General features: G+C 41.8%; 1 protein-coding gene across 1 annotated transcript in view; it reads left to right on the forward strand.

The window, feature by feature from the left end:
- PTPA (protein phosphatase 2 phosphatase activator) overlaps positions 1–13210 on the forward strand; it is a 181957-nt gene that overhangs the window by 40831 nt on the left and 127916 nt on the right. Inside the window, exon 3 of the mRNA XM_073600133.1 lies at positions 10631–10717. Coding sequence (XP_073456234.1) covers positions 10631–10717 — 87 coding nt within the window. The remainder of the gene's footprint in view (positions 1–10630; positions 10718–13210) is intronic.

Here is a 13210-nt window from a genome sequence, read left to right on the forward strand (position 1 = left end):
TTTTTTACTGAAGTTATGTGTTACTTAGACCTTTGAGGTAATATTGTGTGACATTAAAAATTGGAGCTACCACAATTTTTTTCTCTAGGGTTTCTGCTTTCCGAAAATAATATTTGGGGGTTTTATGTAATCTTCAGGCCTAAAATGATTTCTTAAACGTGGGAAAGGGTTAAAGGACGAGTTCACCTTCGGGAACATGTTGCATGTTCCACCCGTGAGATTTGTTAGTTAAAAAAACTGGCTCCTAACTGTTTTGGCTGGCTCCTGGATTCAAAGCAAATTTGTCAAGCCCTGTTCTATTGTATTACCATGCACTGTCCTTGTGGTGAGCTAAGGTGGCTGTTGTGAATGAACCATACAAACTAACCCTTGCAAGTCATATGACACCTCACACAACGCTGGCTGGTGCTTCTCTATAGGTTGCCTGCATAGCACTGAGGGATCCATCAGGGTCATGGTTGACTTTCCTAGAAACCCTTGAAGATGCAAATGAAATGTGGGAGCTCCTGGGTGGCATAGGAGCCCAACTAAACTTTGCTGTCAGCATCAATAGAGACTGCAGAGTTGTTTTTTATTTTTTTATTATTATTATTATTTTCAATCAGAGTCTGTCAGATACAGGTGCATTTAAAAAAATTTGAATATCATCAAAAAGTTAATTTATTTCAGTAATTCAAAAAATGAAACTCATATATTATATAGATGCGCTACACACAGAGTGATACAGCGAGGGGAAAAAAAAGTATTTGATTTCCTGCTGATTTTGTACGTTTGCCCACTGACAAATGATCAGTCTATAATTTTAATGGTAGGTCTATTTTAACAATGAGAGACAAAATAACAAAAAAAAAATCCAGAAAAACGCATTTCAAAAAAGTTATAAATTGATTTGCATTTTAATGAGTGAAATAAGTATTTGACCCCTTCACAAAACATGACTTAGTACTTGGTGGCAAAACCCTTGTTGGCAATCACAGAGTTCTGACATTTCTTGTAGTTGGCCACCAGGTTTGCACACATCTCAGGAGGGATTTTGTCCCACTCCTCTTTGCAGATCCTCTCTAAGTCATTAAGGTTTCGAGGCTGACGTTTGGTAACTCGAACCTTCAGCTCCCTCCATATTTTCTATGGGATTAAGGTCTGAAGACTGGCTAGGCCACTCCAGGACCTTAATGTGCCTCTTCTAGAGCCACTCCTTTGTTGCCTTGGCCATGTGTTTTGGCTCATTGTCATGCTGGAATACCCATCCACAACCCATCTTCAGTGTTCTGGCTGAGAGAAGGAGGTTCTCATCCAAGATTTGATGGTACATGGCCCCGTCCATGTTCCCACTAATGCGGTGAAGAAGTCCTGTCCCCTTAGCAGAAAAACGCCCCCAAAGCATAATGTTTCCACCTCCATGTTTGACGGTGGGGATGGTGTTCTTGGGTCCATAGACAGCATTCCTCCTCCAAACACAGCGAGTTGAGTTGATACCAAATAGCGCGATTTTGGTGTCATCTGACCACAACACTTTCACCCAGTTCTCCTCTGAATCATTCAGATGTTCATTAGCAAACTTCAGATGGGCCTATACATGTGCTTTCTTGAGGAGGGGGACCTTGCAGGCGCTGCAGGATTTCAGTCCTTCACTGCGTAGTGTGTTACCAATTGTTTTCTTGGTGACTATGGTTGCAGCTACCTTGAGATCATTGACAAGATTCTCCTGTGTAGTTCTGGTTTGATTCCTCACCGTTCTCATGATCGTTGAAACTCCATGCGGTGAGATGTTGCATGGAGCCCCAGACCGAGGGAGAATGACAGTTATTTTGTGTTTCTTCCATTTGCGAATAATCTCACCAACTGCTGTCACCCTCTCACTAAGCTGCTTGGCGATGATCTTATAGCCCATTCCAGCCTTATGTAGGTCTACACTCTTGTCCTTGACATCCGTGGAAGGCTCTTTGGTCTTGGCCATGGTGAAAAGATTGGAATCTGATTGCTTCTGTGGACAGATGTATTTTATACAGGTAACAAGCTGACATTAGGAGCAATCCCTTTAGGAGAGTGCTCCTAATCTCATCTCGTTGCCTGCATTTTAGACACCTGGGAGCCAGAAACCTTGCTGATTGATAGGGGATCAAATACTTATTTCACTCATTAAAATGCAAATCAATTTATAACTTTTTTGAAATGCGTTTTTCTGGATATTTTTGTTGTTGTTCTGTCTCTCTCTCTCACTGTTAAAATAAACCTACCATTAAAATTATAGACTGATCATTTCTTTGTCAAATGTACAAAATCAGCAGGGGATCAAATACTTTTTTCCCTCACTGTAGATTTCAAGCTTTTCTTTTTTTTAATTTTGATAATTATGGCTTACAGCTAGTGAAAATGCAAAATTCAGTATCTCAGAAAATTTGAATATTACTTAAGACCAATAAAAAAAAAAAAAAAAAAGTATTTTTAATACAGAAATGTTGGCTGAGGCTCGATTCACACAGGGGCAACACGACTTCAGCGCGACTTTGTACCGCGGCTTCAACGCGACTTCAGCGCGACTTTAGCAAATTACAACGCGACTTGAAGTCGCCTCCATGACAGGCGACTTCGGCTGTGGCCAATCACAGGGCAATCAGCTCTCTGGGAGGGAGGGGTTTTCCCTGCAAAAGTCGCTTGACTTTGAGAGAGAGATCCGACTTGGAGGCGACTTCCATTGATTTCTATGGTACAGGTCGCCTACCAAGTCGGATCAAAGTAGTACAGGGAGTACGCTCTGAAGTCAGAGCGACTTCAGTAGTGTCTATTAAGACGCTCCCATTCTCTCCCATTGAATCTATTTCTGGGGCAACTTGGGGCGACTTGAGGGCGTACAAGTCGGATCCCAAGTCGTCCTAGTGTGAACCGACCCTTACTGAAAAGTATGTCCATGTACAGTATAGTATGCACTCAGTACTTGGGGCTCCTTTTGCATGAATTACTGCACCAATGCGGTGTGGCATGGAGGCGATCAGCCTGTGGTACTGCTGAGGTGTTATGGAAGCCCAGGTTGCCTTGATAGCGGTCTTCAGCTCATCTGCATTGTTGAGTCTGGTGTCTTTCCACTTCCTCTTGAAAATACCCCACAGATTCTCTATGGGGTTTAGGTCAGGCGAGTTTGCTGGCCAATCAATCACAGTAATACACACACCTGTTGACTTCAAATGAGATAAACCAAGCACAGCTAGGAAATGAGGCTGATGTCAGACGGGCAACTCTGCTAGCAATTTTTCGAAATCCCCGCAGGCAGGTTTGCTAAGAGGCTGCCAATGTTGTCCCTATGGAAATGCTACCGCTGTCGCCGAGACTGCGAGATGTCGCCTCCATCATTAGTATCAAGATTCAGTGGCATTATATATATATATATATATATATATATATATATATATATATATATATATATATATATATATATATATATATATATATAATATATAGATAGATAGATACAATATTAGTAAAAAGCACAACATTTACAAAAAAAAAAAATAGCACAGCTTAAAGTGTTTTGTAAACGATCACATTGTAAAACAACCCATCCAGTTTAAAATAGAAAAAGGCAAAACATTTTTGTATAGATATAAAAAAAATTCTAAATACCTTTCTTCCCTTTTTTAAGTGATCACATACCCTCTGTTCTCAGCTACATAAGAGCTGCGGGGGGGGGAGCAGCAGCACACTAAGCTTCCCAGTGAATGGCTGTGCAAGCGGGGTGCGTGTGGGGACAAGTCTGATCATTGGACACTGAGTTCCCAGCATAGCTAGAGAACTGACCAAAGTGTGCACTCCTGCTTAGTGTGGTCGTTTTTTTGGGGGGGGTTTTTTGTAATTCCCTTATTTGTGTATAAAATCATGCAAAATATAGACAGTATCGTGAAACATCTGAGTACATCATCTAAAAGAATCTCTAACATAAAAACGGCTAACAGATCTCTAAGACAACGATCCTAGAAGAGATGTTCAATAAATCAATCCAATACGGTGACGTAAAATTAAATAGTACTGCTTATTTATTGTGCAGGGGAACAAACAGCAAGTGGCCTTGAAATGGGAAAAGGCACACATGGCAGGATCATGTAAACAAGCTGACCATCGCAAACATTTCACAAACTGAGCGATGTTGTCAGTATTTAGAGCAGAACTCCGGGATTTTCAAAAAATCCCCTATTAGTACACCCCCCTACACAAAACACTAAACAGTTATTACATTTGTGAAATTCTTTACTGTTAGAGAAAAGTCTGATTGAATTTTCAGAATGTCCGCTATGATTCAAAAAATGCATCATGTATTCTGAAGAGGAAGTGTTAGAGCAGTGATTACATCATATCCTCCCCCCTCTCTCTACACAGTAATAAAACTACATTTCCCATGAATCCTTGGAATTGGAGAGAATATGGAAGGGTACACTAGGCCTGTACATGTAAATGTGAACTCGCCCACTTCAACATAAATCACACCCCTAATTCTGCAGCCAGCAAGTCATACTGCTCAGTAACACACAGCAGGGTAGATAGGTTACAGCCTGACAATGCAAAACATGTCTGTGCTCTCACCTCCAAGCACAGGACATCAACATATTGCCATTACTTGCTTTATGTAATCATTACAGAACTGTAGACACATCCCATAATTATACACACTGTACTCTGCTGTAATTCAGTATTAGAAATATTCCTCCTCATGCTGTAGCTTTGAGATCTTTCTAATTCCCTGGACACACGACCGGTTTTGCCGCTGGAATAAACTCCGAAGGTTTCTCCGACGGAATTCCGCTCAAGCGGTCTTGCCTGCACACGGTCCCACCAAAAGTCCGACCATCCAGAACGCGGTGACGTACAACACTTACGACGGGACTAGAAAAAGTAAGTGCAATAGCCAGTAGCCAATAGCTTCCGTCTCGTACTTGCTTCAGAGCATGCGTCGTTTTTGGTCCGTCAGAACAGCATACAGACGATTGGTTTTCCCGATAGGAATTGGTTCCGTCGGAAATATTTAGAACATGTTCCATTTCTAGGTCTGTCGAAAAAAAAAAAAAGTCCGATGAGGCCTACACACGATCAGAATAGACGATGAAAAGCTTCCGTCTGACTTTTTCTGTCGGGCATTCCGCTTGTGTGTACGCGGCATAACAGTAATCAGTATACTGGTATGGTGTATATGAGAACATCCCTAGCCACACCACAGAAAGAAAAAGCCGGGACATGCTGCTATTTGTTTGATCCTGTCTTCTCTGATCCTCCCCTTCCACTGTCCCTAATCCATCTCCTGATAGTACAGAGCCTTGGGGGCACTCTGCATATGCTCAGTTTGGTGTGTACTGCTACAGAAGTTTTTTTTTTTTTTTTTTCTTGGGAGAGTGCATGTGATCAGTACAGGGCCAATCAGCACTGTCCAGACAGAAGGCCAGTGGTCCTGCATCCTCATAGGACAACAAAGGCGAATAAAAACTCCTCCTAAAAGCTTTAACCACTGCTCTGCTGGACACTGATTAAAGTCACATGGCTGCTGTAATTGCTGATGAGAAAAGGTATTTAGAAGCTTATATTCAATAAAACTATTGCATTTCCATGTTCTGTGTAATGTAGGAGACCAGATATAGTATGGCACTCCTACGCAAATCGCCGTAGCTATACGGCGGGTGCTTAAGGGAGTATAGGAGTCGCGCGCCCGCCGCGTGACGTAGGAGCCAATGCGTGTGGCCGGTGGCCGCACGCAACTGTGGGCTCCCCCCACAATTAGAAACACACTGAGGGAACACACTTAACCCCTTGATCGCCCCCTAGTGTTAACCCCTTCCCTTCCAGTGACATTTATACAGTAATCAATGGCTATTTTTAGCTTTGATAGCTGTATAAATGTCAATGATCCCAAAATAGTGTCAAAAGTGTCTGATCTGTCCACTGCAATGTCGCAGTCCTGATAAAAATCACAGATAGCCGCCATTACTAGTAAAAAAAAAAAATAGTAATAAAAATGCCATAAATCTATCCCCTATTTTGTAGAAGCTGTCACTTTTGTGCAAACCAATCAATATACGCTTATTGCGATTAAATATACATATTGGCCTAAACTGAGGAAGAATTTATATATAATATATAAATAATAATAATATATAATTTGTGGATATTTATTGATTTATTGTAAAAAAAATTGTTTTTTGTTTTTTTTTCAAAATTGTCAGTTGTTTTTTTGCTTAGAGCGCAAAAAATAAAAACCGCAGAGGTGATCAAATACTAGCAAAAGAAAGCTCTATTCGTGGGAAAAAAGGACGTCAATTTTGTTTGGGTACAGCATCGCACAACCGCGCAATTGTCAGTTAAAGCGATGCAGTGCCGTATCGGGGAAAAAAAAAGGGGGGGGGTAAAACCTTCTGGGGCTGAAGTGGTTAATAAGAACAGTGTTCCTCAGTTCCTTGAGATTTTCTAGACTCCCCCTAATGGTGTTTTTGCAAACTGCAGGATGTACACTAATTCCTCTGTTCACAATTTTGCGTTGTTCTCTTCAAGCGCTACAAGAGCCAGCTAGTTGGTTAAAGATAAAAAGCATATCCTTGAATTAATTCCTGACACATCGCTTGGCCCTGAACTCCTTGAGATGCCTGCTTTGCGTTACCACATAAGAGTCCTTTGCTTTGACTGTGCGCTGCGTATAGCCTTGTAATGCTTTTTTATGACTGAAATGTCTCATTTGCATAAAGCAGATTAGTAGATTCTGAGATATTTGGCTCTTCGAAAATACATTTTTGTTTTTTGGAGGCGCAGGGCGATATATTTACAGCTTTGTACTGCTGGTTTCATTTTTCACACATCTACTTATGAGCGTGTCGTTGGCACTTGAAGCTACAAAGTACTACCAAACGATGACACTATTGGAAACACAACATTCAGGAATGGTTAGGCGCATGATTTACTGTTTACATGTGTCTTTTTTTTTTATTTCTGCATCGTTTCAATATCATGCCATAAAATTGCACAGTGGCTTAGTGGTTGATACTTCTGCTTTATAGCACCTAGGGTTCTTGGTCTAAATCCTGGTAAGGACACTCCATGCATGGAGTTTGTTCTCCCTGTGCCTGCGTGGGTTTCCTCCGGGTACTCTGGTTTTATCCCACACTTTAAAGACATACTGGTAGGTTAAAGGCTAGCACCATATTACATATTATAAGTATTTAGGGGGGCCATGGCACCACCACAGCAGACAGACTTGCAGTTCTCAATGGAACCCCAGTCCTGTGATTACCGCACTTGTAGTCTATGGACACTTCCTCCAGCTCTCCACCTGAAGCCTGTACCTTTTGTATGAAGGAAGAGCCAGCAGGAGCCACCAATGATGGGGACAATGCTTTGCAGGCTTCTGTGGAACATGTATTTGCTGTTTTTTTCCTCCTTTTGAGCTTCCTATTTATGCCCCCTGTGCTGTTGGACCTTTGGAGTCCTGTAGGCGTCTTCTCTAAGTGTGCACTTCCACATGGAACTAAAAGTGCCCATAAACATTTCTGGTGTAACCAATTGCCTTCAGAAATCACATAATTAGTGAAATGATGTCCACCTATGTGCAATCTAAGTGTCACATGATCTGTCATTACATATACATACTTTTTTGAAAGGCCCGAGAGGCGGCAACACCTAAGCAAGAGAGGCACCACTAACCAAACACTGCCATGAAGACCAAGGAACTCTCCAAACAAGTAAGGGACAATGTTGTTGAAAAGTACAAGTCAGGGTTAGGTTATAAAAAAAATCCAAATCTTTGATGATCACTAGGAGCACCATCAAATCTATCATAACCAAATGGATAGAACATGGCACAACAGCAAATCTTGCCTCGAGACGGCCGCACACCAAAACTCACGGACCGGGCAAGGAGGGCACTAATCAGAGAGGCAGCACGGAGACTTGGGGAACCCTGGAGGAGCTGCAGAGTTCCACAGCAGAGACTGGAGTATCTGTACATAGGACGACAATAAGCCGTACGCTCCATAGAGTTGGGCTTAATGTCAGAGTGGCCAGAAGAAAGCCACTACTTTCGGCAAAAAACAAAATGGCACATTTTGAGTTTGCGAAAAGGCATGTGGGAGACTTCCAAAATGTATGGAGGAAGGTGCTCTGGTCGGATGGGACTAAAATTTAACTTTTTGGCCATCAAAGAAAACGCTGTGTCTGGCGCAAACCCAACACATCACATCACCCAAAGAAGACCATCCCCACAGTGAAACATGGTGGTGGCAGCATCATGCTGTGGGGGTGTTTTTCAGCAGTCAGGACTGGGAAACTGGTCAGAGTTGAGGGAAAGATGGATGGTGCTAAATACAGGGATTTTCTTGAGCAAAACCTTTATCACTCTGTGTGTGATTTGAGGCTAGGATGGAGGTTCACCTTCCAGCAGGACAATGACCCCAAACGCACTGCTAAAGCAACACTTGAGTGGTTTAAAGGGAAACATGTAAATGTGTTGGAATGGCCTAGTCAAAGCCCAGACCTCAATCCAATAGAAAATCTGCGGTCAGACTTAAAGATTGCTGTTCACAAGAACAAGCCATCCAACTTGAAGAAGCTGGGGTAGCTTTTCAAGGAGGAATGGGCAAAAATCCCAGTGGTAAGATGTGGCAAGCTCATAGAGACTTATCCAAAGCAACTTGGAGCTGTGATAGCTGTAAAAGGTGGCTCTACAAAGTATTGACTTTAGGGGGGTGAATAGTTAGCACATTGACTTTTCTGTTATTTTGTCCTATTTGTTGTTTGCTTCACAATAAAAAAAAAAACATCTTCAAAGTTGTGGGCATGTTCTGTAAATTAAATGATGCAAATCCTCAAACAATCCATGTTAATTCCAGGTTGTGAGGCAACAAAACACGAAAAACGCCAAGTGGGTGAATACTTTTGCAAGACACTGTAGTTCCAAGGCGGAGAACCCACATAGAGGGGACTCCATAGATTCTGGTAGCATAGGGCAGTGGTTGTCAACCTCAGTCCTCAAGTACCCCCAACAGGCCATGTTTGCAGGTTTTCCTTTATTTTGCACAGGTGCTCTTAAATCAGATAAAATAGCTGTCCAAAATACCAAGCCATTGACTCTGATTTAAAGCACCTGTGCAAGATAAAGGAAAACCTGCAAACATGGCCTGTTGGGGTTACTTGAGGACTGAGGTTGAGAACCACTGGCATAGGGGGGCACAAATATAATAGGAGTGTGGCAACTCGGCCAGGGAAAAGTTTCAAAAGGAAGCTCAGAGGAGGAAATTTATAATAAAAACAGCAAATGCATATAAGTTAAGTTAGTATCTGAGTTATGAACAAATGTACTTTAATATCACTTTAAGTTATGCTATGTGGATGGGAACTTGTAATAAATATTAAAGCAGAATGAAACCTCTGCATAAAAAGAAAAAACAAACACTTGGCCCCCAGGAGCTTTATGCCATTATGTACTAGTATGTACAACATATCCTGCCCAGCAGCAATCCCCTTATCCCCTCCCCTCATGTGTCACCTGCGCTTCCATCTTTTCTCAGTCTTCTTTCCTGGTTCAAACTCGTTGGCTGCTAGATTACTCAGGCCACAATTATATCACTCCCACGCATGTGCATGGGAGTTACATTATTCTGGCACGAAGCAGGGCCATAAAGGTATGCTGAGCTGCACATGCTCGGCTCAGTATACTTACAGTACACGCTGACCGCCACGGTCTCTACTATCAGAAAAATCCTACCGGTCAGTAGTATTTTTTTACTTTTTTGCGTTTAATTCAGCTTCAAACAGATGCTATGCCAAATTGGTGGCAAACGTTTTAAATACACTTTTAAATGAGCAGTAAAATTCTGCCTGCTTACTGTTCTAATGCCCACAGTAGTAGCAGACCTTCTTCTTCTTTTTTTTTTTTTTTTTTTAATGATCGCAGTAAGGAATCTGTGGTATTGCAATAGTAAATACTGGCTATGAAATGTGCCATTGCTGTGTGTGGGTAAAAAAAAGGTACCTCATAAAGTATATAGTTCAGTTCTGTTGTGAAAGTTTGGTTTGCCTTTTAAGGTACAGGGGACCTCATATGTCATTCATTTGGTGGCAATATTGCCTAGAATACAGAACTGTTTTCTTACGATTGTAGCGCATTGATTTTAGGGGCACCAACCTATAAAGGACCCCCATAAAGCAGTAGTTGGGCTGCTCAGGACTCAGTGCAAGTAACCACTAACACAACAGTTCTCGCAAAGAACCATTGTGTGTTATTGTTGGATTGTAGTACCAGATGTTTACCTGTAGATGGCACAGGAAGACCTAATTCCTGCCCAGGGACTGTGTGGGTGGTGGATCGATTTCTATAATGATACACAGTGGGTTCCTGGACAAATGGGGATTCCCCAGTTTACTCAAAAATCTGTTTTAAAATATAACTGATAGTATTACTTTGTGTCTTGTGTCTACTTTGTAACGGGGTGCGCGGTTTATTGACAAAATGGCCACCTCTGGTATTTACAGGCAACAGGTGCTCTTAGATCTTCCACAAAGCAGACCTTATGGATTTCTTCCCAGCTGTGTCTTCTGTTTTTATCACTGGAGAACGAATGTGGAGTGTCATGTGATCTCATCTAACCATCTGTGTTTCTCCCCACAGGCATATGCCGATTACATGGGTTTTATCCTCACTTTAAATGAAAGTGTGAAGGGGAAGAAGTTGAGCTGTGACTATCGGGTGTCGGAGGTAGGTTTGGATCGGTGAATGCACACACAGCATCTTCCGTACATACAGTAGTTCGGTATATGCCTAAAGAGACACTTGTCACTTTACTCATGCAGCTCAAAGTGAGGCCCCTGCTCCCCTGCTCCCCATCCCTCTTCTACTCCAATTGCCATTGCTTTCCAATTGCTTTCTCCTCTGTTGCCGTGGACATTGCCCACCACTTTCAGGTGCGGAGGCCCATGTGACAGTCCTGAGGCCTAGTAGCCAATCAAGGGAGTAATATCACCGTTACCTCTGGTCATCAACATCACTGATTCTAGGGCCAGCTGTGGCTGTGGGAGGCGCAGCGCAACAATATTAGTAAGGTAATTTTGGGGGGGGGGGGCTCTTTTCAAAACCACTATCACTTTCTCCGTTATGGGCAAGGTAACAAAGCAACCAGCTAACTTTAAAACACTCATCTGAGGCACATGCAGTGGGTTTTCTTACAATTACAATGTTTTGTTAGTGAAGCTCAGATCTGCCAAAAATATATATTAAGAGGCCCTATCTAAGCAATCCTTTTAATGTATACCCAATCATGTTGGTCCTTTTAAATTATAATAGTGACTATACTTATATATTACTAGTTATTGGTAGGTCTCAAAGAGATTGTACAGTCAGATTGTAAGGTGTATGGCCTGCCTAGAGCTAGAACCCCAAATCCCTCCCTCTCCTCATCAATTGTCAGACCAGTAGATTGAGGTTTCTCATAAATCTGCACTGACAAGATGATGTACAATAGAGCACATAGATAACCTGCTAACATGTAACCTGCATATAACAGCCTGTCTGTGAACCTTCTTCTTCTTCAGTCTGCATGTAGACTAGTAGGACATGTAAGACACTGCCTGGCTGTGACCATCCCAGAGAGCGGAAAGCGTGTTTAATAGTGATGAAGAAGTCACGGCAGTTGTGACTGCTTTAGTTTTTTTCCAGTTCCATTTAAGAGCAGAACTCCGGGAATTAACAGCCCCCTCTCTCTTTTCTCCCATCCCACTACGTCCACCAGATTTTGCCCTCTCTCTTTAACTAATTGCTACGTTGGTTAAAAAAAAAATAAATAAAAAAAATCTAAAAGTGAAATGCTCCTATTACATATCTGAATCCATTGTTGGGTGCATCAGATCTTGGTGGTTATGTCTTCACTGCTGACGGGAGGGTCCTTTTGGGCCTTCATGTCGCTATCTGGGTGATGTGGATTCTTCCTATTGGCAGTCCAGCTGTGGGGTCCCCTCACGCTCTAGAACAGGGGTCTCTAATCTCTGAGGAACAAGGGAGATGTATATTTTGCAAATAATTGCAAGCCAAAAAAAAAAATCAGTTTTATAAATGAATCATTAAAATGTGAACGTGAATAAAAACAGTCGGAGAAATAATTTCATACCAGAAGTTGCCCCTTTCACATCAGAGCCCCCCTAATCACATGCATAAAAAGGGTATTACCCTAGAGATAAAAACTATAGTTCTTCTACTTTACAAAATTCTGGTTCAGCCACATCTTGAGAATGCCGTCCAGTTGTGGTCTCCAGTCCTCAAGAGGGATGTGCTGGAATTGGAGAGAGTCCAAAGAAGGGCAACAATAATAAGGGGGACCTCGGTTATGAGGAATGACTACAATCATTAAAGTGGGCAGAAAGGTACCATTTTTATTTTTTAAAATAGCAAACATCTTATATGTACCTGCTCTGTACGATGGGTTTGCACAAAGCAGCTCCGATCTTCCTCTTCTCATCCACTGGTGGTTATGGCCCCTCCCCCTCTGACAAATGCCCCCATAGCATGCTGCTTGCGGCCACACCCCTGTTGAAATGGATGGACTGGTGTCAAGCTTACCAACTGTCTAACTTTTTTTATTCAAATAAACATTTTACAGGATATATACTTGACACAGTGTTTGCAGAGCATGCTAGAATTTCTAGAAAAGAAAGCCCAGCACTGCCTTTTATGCTTATCTGCTAAAAGCAGTTCTTGTTTTATCTAGGAGGAGGGGGGCTCTCTACATCAGCTCAATCATGTTTTTGTCTGAGACTGCTGCTGTTTTGTTAGAGATCCACTTGCTGGCTTCAGGTGGTAAATAGGAAGCATTATATGCAAGATTTGATGTATGGAATACATTTAAAAGCTGTTAATAAAAATGTATTTTTCAGAACTGAACATAAAAAAAAAGTACAAATGTTTAGATTCCATAGAAGATTATACAGACAGCCTGTTGTGAGTCTCTGTCTCACACAGCTAGCTGCTTTAGTCACTAGATTCCTGTAGTATTGTATCCTTTTCTAATGATCAGCATGGGTCTGTAAACGTTCATAGGTGTGTATTTAAGTACAGTATATTGTTTCCCATTGAATGCATGTAAGGTCCTGGTGGGTACAACAATGTCACCCAGTGGCCAAATTAAGGTACTACAAGACACAGTGATAGCCTGTTTTTACTAGTGGACTTTTGACCATTTTCAATACATTTGGGTATCCT

This window comes from Aquarana catesbeiana, linkage group LG09 (assembly GCF_042186555.1).
Source record: "Aquarana catesbeiana isolate 2022-GZ linkage group LG09, ASM4218655v1, whole genome shotgun sequence".
NCBI lineage: Eukaryota > Metazoa > Chordata > Amphibia > Anura > Ranidae > Aquarana > Aquarana catesbeiana.